The sequence below is a fragment of the Nicotiana tomentosiformis genome, chromosome 4, assembly GCF_000390325.3.
Source record: "Nicotiana tomentosiformis chromosome 4, ASM39032v3, whole genome shotgun sequence".
Lineage (NCBI taxonomy): Eukaryota > Viridiplantae > Streptophyta > Magnoliopsida > Solanales > Solanaceae > Nicotiana > Nicotiana tomentosiformis.
In genome coordinates, this window is record NC_090815.1 from 74,195,146 (window position 1) to 74,208,191 (window position 13,046).

A 13,046-nucleotide genomic window follows, 5' to 3' on the forward strand; every position below is an offset into this window, starting at 1 on the left:
AAATGATGTTATATAATCATACTTGTACCAAAATAACTTACCTTGAAGTGTATCCATGATGGAAGAACTCCTCCTTCTCTCTAGAAATCAATTCCAAGTTGAAGAACTAATGTTTTCTCTCTCTAAACCCCTTGTTTCAGCCCCTTTAAAATGACCCTTGGAGCTGCGTAGCCTCTTGCGTAGGCTACGCACAAAGGCTACGCAGGATGGACTTCCATTCCCCTTTATTTTGGAAGTTGCTGGATTTGCCTACGCAATGGTATGTAGGCTACGCTGTTATGGTGCGTAGGCTACATTGCTATGTTGCGTAGGCTACGCAGACTCGCGTAGCTGTTCTGTCACCCTTTAGTAAAAAGGTCATAACTTCTTGTAGGAACTCCAAATGGAAAACGGTTTGAAGAATTAGAAACACGACACATATACCTTTCATTTAATAGGTTATACACCATATAACTTATCATATCTTGAGAGGTATGCTCGTTTGAAATTAGGTCTTGTGCGTACTCACTTGAAACTTTATCCCATCATATAATTTTCAACTTGACTTAGCCTTAGGTATCTTATTAGACCATAAACCATTCTTAATGCATCTCATACATATATTATCATGATCAACTGATATCATTCAAATTATTAGTCCTATTCATACCCGAATTAATATAATTAGCATATGCCAATCTTCTTAATGGTCTTAAAACACTTTGAATGTCACGACCCAACTCCATGTCAGGCCGTGATGGAGCCCAGTACCGTTGTTGGACAAGCCAACAGTGAACAACTTAGTGATTTCCCATTTTTCTTTTTTCTTTTTTTTGTTTATTAAGAAATTCCAACATTTAGCTTTACTTACATTTGAAACATTTGATAAATAAAGGATTTGTTTTTTAGGCAAACAAACGAAAATATTTAAAAGCAGTTATAACTATTGAATTACAACACAAAAATCAAAATCTACTAATACGTACCAAGATCTGGTGTCACAAGTGTGTGGGCAACTAGTAGAATATACAAAAGATGACTATCCTACTGTCTGAAACAGAATAGACAGATAAAAACAAAAGAGAAACTCCGGCATGCGGCTGAATGGCTTAGAATGGGGCAGCTCACCGTGAAGTCTCGGTTCAAGATCAGGTATGCGCGCCGGGCGGGTAACTAGATACACCAGCCTCAGTTCCTGTACAATTAAGTACAAAAGTGTAGTTTAAGTACATAAACAATATGTACTCAGTAAGTATCCCGCCTAACCTCGAAGAAGTAGTGACGAGGGATCGACTTGACACTTATTAGGACAGTAATAATATAATTAAAGTACTATGCTAAGCATGGATATCATGAATGATACTGTCAGTTCAAACAACAGGAAGAGATAATTCCTTCTTTCATAATAATAACATAAATTTCAGTAATACTATTTAGCAGCTTTCATTTCAAGGCATTTAAGCAGAATAAATTATGGAAAATTTCCAAATAATTAGCATGCGCAGATATGCCGAGGTCGTACGGTCCGATCCAACAAAATATTTAAACTGTGCACTGCCGAGGATCGAACGGCGTGAACCATAGATGCATCTATTTTTCCCCGCTCGCGAATCATACAAGCGATGCGGTCAAACATAAATTTAAGAAATTACCCCGCTCGCGAATCATACATGCGACGTGGTTACACAAAGATCTCATAAATATTTATAGTACTCTCCCGTTCTTTTCAATTTAAGATCCCATTATTTCTCCTCAAATTCCAAGTTTCCTTTTTGTAACATTTAATAAGCACACTCCATTCCGTCCTTCTTAAGGCAAATAATATACATAAAGCAATAATCATATCAACAAGGCATGGTGTAAGCCTAAGACTACCCGGACATAACAGGAATAGTAGCTACGTACGGACTCTCGTCACTCCGTGCGTACGTGGCCCCCCACAAACAATAACACATATTCATTTAGTTTACCTATGGGGCAATTTCCCTCTTACAAGGTTAGAAAGGAGACTTAACTCGTCTCAAAGCCTACTTCCCAATTTAAGAACGCGCTCAAACCTCCAAACTTGACGCCAAACGACTCGAAGCTAGTCAAACATTACATAAACTAATCTATCCATGCTCAAAAGTTCATAATTCCACCATTTAAGTGATTACCCAACCTGAATTGCAAGATTCTAAAAAATCACCCCCGGGCCCACGTGCCCGGATTCCGAAAACTTGTAAAGAAAGTGGTTACCCATAGCCTTAGGAACATAAATATATGATTTTTACTAAATTCCATAACAAATTTCGTGGTTAAATCCCATTTTTATCAAAAACCTAGGTTTTCATCTAAACCCGTAATTTTCACTAATTTACATGTTATAACCTACCCATAAACCATGTATTTAACTCACATTTGATAGGAATTATGTACCTCAACTAGTTGATGGAAATCCCCCCTCTAACCAGCTCCAAAACCGCCCCCAAGAAGAGTAAGAAGTGAGCAAAAGTGCTCAAAGTCCGATTTAAAACACACTGCCCTTCAGTGAGTTCTGCACCTGCGGTTAAATTGGCGCACATGCGGCTCCGCTTCTGCGGACAACACGCGCAGGTGCGGACCAAAGCCAGGCTACCTCATCTCGCTTTTGCACCCAGGTGATCGCACCTATGGCCACGCATCAGCGACAAATGATGTGCATCTGCGATACAGCCCGCTCCTGCAATGCCTGCCTTCGCACCTGCGCTTTCGCAGGTGCGGTCCTTCTTCCGCTTCTGCGATGGTTGGGCAGCCTATGCTGGGACACATCTGCAATCATGGGCTTGCACCTGCGGCTGACCAAGCGCATGTGCGATTATGACAGCAGCTGGAGCTTCAGCCTTGGCTTCCAAATTCCAACTTGGTCCGAGCCTCGTCCGATTGACACTCGGGGCCCTCGGGGCCCCGTCCAAACATACCAACAAGTTTAAAATCAGAAAAAGGACTCGCTCGAACTCTCAGAACACCCAAAACAATATTAAAACTAAGAATCACACCCTAAAACCAATTGAATCAAACTTAAGAACTTCAAGTTCTTCAATTTACTTCCAATGCGCTGAAACATGCTTACACTACTCGGAATGACACCAAACTTTGAGTGCAAGTCTTAAATGACATTATTGAACTATTCCTGGACTCGGATTCCTGTTTGGACCTCGATAACACCAGAACCCGCTCCAAACCAAATTTAAAGAACTTCAAAAACCTTCAAGAACCAACTTTCACTATTAGGCGCTGAAACGCTCTCGGATCACCCAAAACCCGATCCGAACATACGCCCAAGTCCTAAATCATCATACAAACCTATTGGAACCGTCAAATCCCGATTCCAAGGTCGTTTACTAAAAATATTGACCAAAGTCAAACTTGGCCTTTCAAGCCAACCTTAAGGAACTAAGTATTCCGATTTCAACCCAAACTCTTCTAAATCCTGAACCAACCATCCCCGCAAGTCATAAATCAGTAAAAGCAAGTACGGGAAGTCTTATTTAGGGAAACAGGGTTCTAGAAAGCAAAATAATCGGTCGGGTCGTTACATTCTCCACCTCTTAAACAAACGTTCGTCCTCGAACGAGTTTAGATTCATACCTGATGTGCTGAATAAGTGTGGATATCTATTCCGCATGTCCTCCTCGGACTCCCAGGTCGTCTCCTCAACTGGTTGGCCCCTCCACTGAACCTTTACTGCGAAAATCCTCTTGGATCTCAATTGGCGATCCTGTCTAGCAACAATGGCAACTGGCTCCTCCTCATAACCCAAGCTCTCATCAAGCCGAATAGTGTTGAAGTCTAACACATGTGACAGGTCGGCATGATACCTCCGGAGCATAGACACGTGAAAAACTGGATGAACCCCCTGATAGGCTGGGAGGTAAAGCAAGCTCATAAGCAACCTCCCCAACTCGCCTCAACACCTCAAATAGGCCTATAAACCTTGGGCTCAACTTGCCCTTCTTTCCGAATCTCATAATACCCTTCATCGGCGAGACTTTCAAGAGAACCTTCTCGTTAACCATAAATGATACATCATGCGCCTTCTAATCCGCGTAGCTCTTCTGTCTGGACTGTACTGTGCGAAGTCGCTCCTGGATCAACTTTACCTTTTTCAAGGCATCCTTTACCAAATCAGTACCATATAGCTTAGCCTCGTCGGACTCAAACCACCCGATGGGAGAATGACATCGCCGACCATTTAAAGCCGCAAATGGAGCCATCTCGATGCTGGACTGATAACTGTTGTTGTAAGCAAACTCGGCCAATGGCAAGAACTGGTCCCACTGTCCTCCAAAGTCAATCACACATGCTCTCAGCATGTCCTCTAATATCTGAACTGTCCGCTCTGACTGCATGTCGGTCTGTGGATGAAATGATGTGTTGAGCTCTACACGGGTCCCCAACTCACTCTATACGGCTCTCCAAAAATGTGAAGTGAGTTGAGGGCCTCTATCTGATATGAGGGAAACAGGCACATCGTGCAATCGAACTATCTCCCTAATATAAATCTAGGCCAATTTTTCTGAAGTATAGGTAGTTGCGACCGGAATAAAGTGTACCAACTTGGTCAACCTATTGACAATGACCCAAACTGCATCAAACTTCCGCAAGGTCCGCGGCAATCCAACTACAAAGTCCATAGTAATACGCTCCCATTTCTACTCAGGTATAGTCATCTGCTGAAGTAGGCCACCTGGCCTTTGGTGCTCATACTTGACCTGCTGGCAATTTAGACTAGCTACATACTCCACTATGTCTTTCTTCATCCGCCGCCACCAATAATGTTGTCTCAAGTCATGATACATCTTCGTAGCACCTGGGTGAATAGAATACCGAGAACTGTGTGCCTCCTCTGGAATCTTCTCTCTCAAGCCATCAATATTAGGAACACATAGACGACCCTGGAGACGCAGAACACCATCATCGCCAATAGAAACTTCTTTAGCACCACCCTATAGTACCATCTCTCTAAGAACTGCCAAGAGCGGATCATCAAACTGTCGGGCCTTGATCTCCCCCAATAATGAAGACTGAGCAACAACGCATGCAAGAACTCGGCTGGGCTCTGAAATATCCAACCTCACAAGTCTGTTAGCCAAGGACTGAATGTCCAAAGCTAGTGGCCTCTCCTTCGCTGAAATAAATGCCAAGCTACCCATACTCTCTGCCTTCCTGCTTAAGGCATCTGTGACCACATTTGCCTTGCCCGGATGATAAAAATCGGTGATGTCATAATCCTTCAGTAACTCGAGCCATCTTCGCTGCCTCAAATTGAGATCCCTTTGCTTGAACAAATGCTATAAGGTGCGATGATCAGTATAAACCTCGCATGACACCCCATACAGATAATGCCTTTATATCTTTAGAGCATGAACAATCGCGGCTAACTCCAAATCGTGCACTGGATAATTCTTCTCATGAATCTTCAGCTGACGCGAAGCATATGTAATAACTCGACCCTCCTTCATCAATACACAACCCAAGCCAACGCGTGAAGCGTCGCAATATATCGTATACATCCCCGAGCCGGAAGGCAACACTAGAACCGGTGTTGTAGTCAACGTTGTTTTGAGCTTCTGGAAGCTCGCCTCACAATCCTCGGACCAACAGAACGGAGCACCCTTCTGGGTTAATCTAGTCAAAGGTGCTACAATGGATGAAAAGTCCTCCACAAACCGGCGATAATAGCCTGCTAACCCCAAGAAACCCCTTATCTCAGTCGCCGAAGAGGGACGAGACCAACTATGAACTGCCTCAATCTTCTTGGGATCCACTTTAATAACCCTCTTCTGATACAACATGACCCAAGAATGCCACAGACTCTAGCCAAAACTCATATTTGGAGAACTTAGCATATAGCTCATGTTCTCGTAATGTCTGAAGTACCACTCTCAAGTGCTGCTCGTGCTCCCCAGGCTACGTGAGTAAATCAAGATATCATCAATGAAGACAATAACGAAGGAATCAATATAAGGCCTGAACACCCGGTTCATCAAATCCCTAAATGCCGCTGGGGCATTAGTCAAGCCGAAGGACATCACTAGAAACTCATAATGACCATATCTGGTACGGAAGGCAGTCTTCGGAACATCTGAGTCCCGAATATTCAACTGATGGTACCCTGATCTCAAGTCGATCTTAGAAAATACCCTAGCACCCTGCAACTGGTCAAAAAAATCATCGATATGTGGCAACGGGTACTTGTTCTTGATGGTAACCTTGTTCAACTGGCGGTAATCAATGCACATCCGCATAATCCCATCTTTCTTCTTCACAAATAATACTGGTACACCCCAAAGTGATACACTTGGTCTCACAAACCCCTTTGCTAACAACTCCTCAAGATGCTCCTTCAGCTCCTTCAATTCTTTCGGAGCCATACGGTACGTTGGGATAGATATAGGATGGGTGCCTGGAGCCAAATCAATACGGAAATCAATATCAGGATCTAGCGGCATGCCTGGAAGGTCAGAATGAAACACATCGATGAACTCCCGGACTACTGGCACTGAATCAATCATCGGAGACTGTACGGTGGTGTCCCAAACATAAGATAGATAAGACAAACAACCCTTCTCGACCATATGTCGAGCCTTCAGAAAAGAGATAACCCGACTAGCTGTACTAATGGAGGAACCCTTTCACTCCAATCTCGGCAACTCTAGCATCGCTAAAGTAACAGTCTTGGCAAAATAATCAAGGATGGCGTGATATGAGGATAACCAGTTCATGCCCAGGATGACCTCAAAGTCGATCATATCAAGTAACAAAAGTCCACTCTAGTCTCGTAACCACAGAATGTAACCACACAGGACCGGTAGATCTGATCCACAACCACCGAATCGCCCACTGGAGTGGACACATAAACAAGAGTACCCAAGGACTCACGAGGAATAACCAGGAAATGAGCAAACAAAGATGACACATATGAATAGGTAGACCCCGGATCAAATAATACCGAAGCATCTCTACCGCATACAGAAATAATACCTGTGATCACGGTATCTGAGGCCACTACATCTGGTCTGGCCGAAAAAGCATAGAATCTAGCTGGATCACCGGCCAGCTGGCCTCTGCCTGGCTGGCCTCCACCTCTAGGATGACCTCTACCCACCTTCCCTCCGCCTCTGGGCGGCTGGACGACTGGTGCGGCTGCTGGAGCTGAAATCATGGGCTGCTGACCCTACTATACTGCCTTGCCCCGAATCCTGGGGCAGGATCTCTTCATGTGACCTGGATCTCCGCACTCGTAACAACCTCTCGGTACCATAGACTGTTGCCCCGAAGTCTGACCTGATGGCCTGAATGCCCACTAGAAGAACCCTGAATGGCTGGTGGGCGGTATGAACTCTCTAGCATGGTGCTGAAATAAGCACTGGAAGATCCTGATGTACTAGTGGGCGATAAGAACTCTCTGGCATAGCACTAAAATAGGGTCGCGCTGGAGCACCCCGAGGAGGTGGTGGTGCTGAATATGTGGGCCTACTAGGCTGACCCCTCCCGATCTGACCTCTGCCCCTAGCCGGGGCACCTCTAAACTCTCTAGAGAAGCAGGCCCTCTTGTCTTGCTGCATCTGTTCTCTACCCCTCTGGCAGTATCCCTCAATCCTCTGAGCAATCTCCACTACTAGCTGATAACCAGTATCCATCTCAACCTCGCGGGCCATACTAGCCCGAATATTGGGGGGCAACCCCACAACAAATCTCCGCACTCTCTCTGCGTCCATAGGAAGTGTCATAAGTGCATGGTGAGACAACTCAGAAAACCTCGCCTCATAGTCGGTCACTGACATCTGACCCTGCTCAAGCTGCTCAAACTGATACCGCAACTCTTCCCATTCGGAGGGTGGAATATACCTGTCCAGGAAAAGCTGTGTGAACTGGCTCCAAGTCATGGGAGGAGAACCTGCTGGTCTGCTAAGGATATAAGACTGCCACCATCTACGGGCCCTGCCCTCCAGCTGGAAAGTAGTGAAGTAAACCCCATGAGACTCCAGTATCCTCATGTTGTGCAGTCTATCCCTGCACCTATCAATGAAATCCTGGGCATCATCATGAAGCTCGCCCCCGAAGACAGGAGGGTGTAACCTAGTCCATCTATCCAATAACTTCTACGGATCGCCGTCTGCAGTCAGTCTAGGCTCACGTACAGTTGCCACAACTGGCTGGGCCTCACCCACGGGTAGTGCACTCGGGGTCTGATATACCGCAGCTGCGTGCCCAGGAGCTTGAGCAGTAGGGGTTTGTGCTCCCCCTCCTGCCTAAGATGTGGCTGGGTCCACTGGAAATAAACCAGCCTGAGTCATGATGTCCATGAACCGCATCATACGGCCCATGACCTCCTGAAAGCCCAGTGCTGTCATGAAATCTACCGTGGCTGGCTCTGTGGCAGGCACCTCGCCCTGCTCCTCAATAATGGGATCCTCCACCGGATCCACTGGTGGTGCTACTGGGGCAGCTCTAGGTCGTTCTCGTCCCCTACATCGGGCTGGTGCCCTCCCCCAGCCTCTGCCTCGGCCTCTAGCAACAGGGGGGCAGCTCCTCCCGGATCTGGAACGTCCGTCGTGCGCGTCCTTACCATCTGTAAGAGAATAAAAGAAGGAAATTTAGTATACTATCAATTGCACGATAGAAGATGAATAATGAGTGGTTTCCTAACACCCCATAGCCTCTCAAAGATAAGTGCGGACGTCTCCGTACCGATCCGCAAGACTCTACTAGGCCTGCCCATAACTTGTGAGACCTACGTGAACCTAGTGCTCTAATACCATATTGTCATGACCCAACTCCATGTCAGGCCGTGATAGCGCCCAGCACCTTAGCTAGACAAGCCAACAGTGAATAACTTAGTGATTTCCCATTTTTCTTTTTCTTTTTTTTGTTTATTAAAAAATTCCACCATTTAGCTTTACTTACATTTAAAACATTTGATAAATAAAGGATTTGTTTAAGGAAAACAAACGAAAATATTTAAAAGCAGTTATAACTATTGAATTACAACCCAAAAATTAAAATCTATTAATACGTGCCAAGGACTGGTGTCACAAGTGTGTGGGCAACTAGTAGAATATACAAAAGATGACTATCCTACTGTCTGAAATAGAATAGACAGATAAAAACAAAAAGAGAAATTCCGGCATGCTGCTGAACGGCTCAGAATGGGGCAGCTCACCGTGAAGTCTCGGTCCAAGAACAGGTATGCGCGCCGGGCGGGTAACTAGATACACCAGCCTTAGATCCTGTATAATTAAGTACAGAAGTGTAGTATGAGTACATAAACAATATGTATTCAGTAAGTTTTCCGCATAACCTCGAAGAAGTAGTGATGAGGGATCGACTTGACACTTACTAGGCCAGTAATAATATAATTAAAGTACTATGCTAAGCATGGATATCATGAATGATACTGTCAGTTCAACAACAGGAAGAGATAAGTCCTTCTTTCATAATAATAACATAAATTTCAGTAATACTAGTTAGCAGCTTTCATTTCAAGGTATTTAAGCAGAATAAATCATGGAAAATTTCCAAATAATTAGCATGTGCAGATATGCCGAGGTCGTACGGCCCGATCTAACAAAATATTTAAATTGTGCATTGCCGAGGGTCAAACGATGCGAACCATAGATGCATCTATTTTTTCCCGCTCGCAAATCATACATGCGACGCAGTCAAACATAAATTTAAGAAATTACCCCGCTCGCAAATCATACATGCGACGCGGTTACACCAAGATCTCATAAATATTTATAGTACTCTCCCATTCTTTTTAAAATACGATATTCAAATGAAAACTTTTAAGATCCCATTATTTCTCCTCAAATTCCAAGTTTCCTTTTTGAAACATTTAATAAGCAAACCATTCCGCCCTTCTCAAGGCAAACAATATACATAAAGCAATAATGATATCAATAAGGCATGGTGTAAGCCTAAGACTACCTGGACATAACAGGAATAGTAGTTATGCACGGACTCTCATCACTCTGTGCGTACGTGGCCCCCCACAAACAACAACACATATTCATTTAGTTTACCTATGGGGCAATTTCTCTCTTACAAGGTTAGAAAGGAGACTTACCTCGTCTCAAAGCCTACTTCCCAATTCAAGAACGCGCTCAAACCTCCAAACTTGATACCAAACGACTCGAATCTAGTCAAACATTATATAGACTAATCAATCTATGCTCAAAAGTTCATAATTCCACCATTTAAGTGATTACCCAACCTAAATTGCAAGATTCCAAAAATGCATCCCCGGGCCCACTTACCCGGATTCCGAAAACTTTTAAACAAAGTTGTTACCCATAACCTTAGGAACATAAATATATGATTTTTACTAAACTCCATAACGAATTTCGTGGATAAATCCCATTTTTATTAAAAACCTAGGTTTTCATCTAAACCCGTAATTTTTACTAATTTACATGTTATAACTTACTCATAAACCATGTATTTAACTCACATTTGATAGGAATTACTTACCTCAACTAGTTGATGGAAATACCCCCTCTAACCAGCTCCAAAACCGCCCCCAAGAAGAGTAAGAAGTGAGCAAAAGTGCTCAAAGTCCGATTTAAAACACACTTCCCTTCAGCGACTTCCGCACCTGCGGTTAAATTGGCACACCTGCGGCTCTGCTTCTGCGGACAACTAGCACAGGTGCGGACCAAAGCCAGGCTGCCTCATCTCTCTTCTGCGCCCAAGTGATCGCACCTGCGGCCACACATAAGTGACAAACGACGCGCATCTGCGACACAGCCCGCTCCTGCGATGCCTGCCTTCGCACCTGCGCTTTCGCAGGTGCGGTACTTCTTCCGCTTCTGCGATGGCTGGGCAGCCTATGCTGGGACGCATCTGCGATCATGGGCTCGTACCTACGAGCTCGCACTTGTGGCTGACCAAGTTCATGTGCGATTATGACAGCAGCTGGAGCTTCAACTTTGGCTTCCAAATTCCAACTTGGTCCGAGCCTCGTCCGATTGACACTCGGGGCCCCCGAGCCCCCGTACAAATATACCACAATTTTAAAATCAGAAAACGGACTCGCTCGAACTCTCGGAACGTCCAAAACAATATTAAAACTAAGAATCACACCCTAAAACCAATTGAATCAAACTTAAGAACTTCAAGTTCTTTAATTTACTTCCAATGCACCGAAATGTGCTTACACTACTCGGAATGACACCAAACTTTGCGTGCAAGTCTTAAATGACATTACGGAACTATTCCTAGCCTCAGATTCCCATCTGGACCTTGATAACACCAAAACTTGCTCCAAACAAAATTTAAAGAACTTCAAAAACCTTCAAGAAGCAACTTTCACTATTAGGCGCTGAAATGCTCTCGGGTCACCCAAAACCCGATCCGAACATACGCCCACGTCCGAAATCATCATACGAACCTATTGGAACCGTCAAATTCTGATTCCGAGGTGATTTACTAAAAGTATTGACCAAAGTCAAACTTGGCCTTTCAAGCCAACCTTAAGGAACTAAGTGTTCTGATTTCAACCCAAACTCTTCTAAATTCCGAACCAACCATCCCCGCAAGTCATAAATCAGTAAAAGCAAGTACGGAAAGTCTTATTTAGGGAAATAGGGTTCTAGAAAATAAAATGGCCGATCGGGTCGTTACATCGAAATTTTTTTCGGGGTGTTATGTTCTCCCCCACTTAAGAACATTCGTCCTCAAATATTTTACAAGTCATTATTAGGCACAGTATTATCCTCCTTTTACCTTAACCATCATCTTTAATCATTCCTGACTTCATATGAATCTTAGATATTCTTCCAAAATTTTAACTTCCTTAAGTCCCCAAAATTTGGCTAACTCTCTAAATTCTTAAAATTTCCGACAGAGTATCCCCTGTAACTGAGACTATCCAAAAAAATAAAAAAAATTAACCTGTCCAGAACAAGCCCCACACGGGCACCAATTTCAATGTAATTCAACAACTAAATATCTTTACATAATATGATGTCTAGGCCCCACACGACCGCACATATATGCTCAACGTACAACAATAAACTAAGCCCCATGTGGTTGCGCATATACCAAAAATTGTATCAAATAATTCTTTACAATTTTAAATTATTGCATATCTATACCTCTCTCATTTCAACACCGGTTACCCTATATTGCAATACATATTATTACCATGCATGTATGTATTCTCTCTTTATTAAGTGTACACCAAGTCACACGTGAAAGAGCATTTCTCGTCTATATTAAAATTCTATTTCCTCCATTCAAATACTTTCTCATAAATATAAAATTACTTCTAAGCATAGTTTATCCTCATAGGACCCTTGATTCTCGAGTTGCCAACTCCTTCCATAATACTCTTTTATTCCATCTAAATACCAACAAGATATTTTTTCTTACTTAGATCCATTCACGTGGGTGATCTATGCCTCCGCTTATAGTTGTAACTTTTGATTTTTCTTTAGATCTCTAATTGATTGATAACAAGTCCGCTATATGATAAATGTTTAATCCACTTCCCTCCCTTTCATGGCCCAAGTTTCCATTCATTCTCGAACATCACTGTATATATTTTTATTTTATTAACCTTAACCAACTCTTAGATACCATCATGTCCTTTGTGATATTTCTCTTCCATAAATTCATATTGTATTTGTTGTTATGCCTGCCATAGGATTATTACCATGGATTATAGGCTTCCGACTCCTAAGTGATAATGCTATTAGAATAATACTTGCACCATTTAGTCTATTTTTCTTTTCTGACCCCCTTGCTTCTTACTGGAGCACATTATTTTGGTTTACAAAAGTATTTCGTATTTGGGAATACGTATAATATAACCTTTTCTTGCCTCATTTCATGCCAAGTGTTCATATACTTTATCCTTATTTATAACCTTCATTTGTTCTACTAAGTCCAACATACGACCAAAGTACTTCCTTATTTTTTCCCTTGCTTGAATTTAATTTAAGTGACACATGCTCCAAATTTATAAGAATCTATTCAAGTAGCCCATTAAATATTTGATTATTAGATAGTACCTTTTAATGACCCCAATATTGAACATT

The 13,046-nt window shown here is 43.1% G+C and overlaps 1 protein-coding gene across 1 annotated transcript; it reads right to left on the minus strand.

Annotated features, from left to right (window-relative positions):
* Positions 1-5,769: 5,769 nt before the first annotated feature.
* On the minus strand, positions 5,770-7,889 carry LOC138909948 (uncharacterized). Its single transcript, XM_070201163.1, has 4 exons — positions 7,505-7,889; positions 7,288-7,379; positions 6,279-6,521; positions 5,770-5,910 (listed from the first exon to the last, which is right to left on the minus strand). Exons 1-4 carry the CDS (start codon positions 7,887-7,889, stop codon positions 5,770-5,772), a joined length of 861 nt encoding a protein of 286 aa, XP_070057264.1.
* Between the last annotated feature and the right edge of the window lie 5,157 nt (positions 7,890-13,046).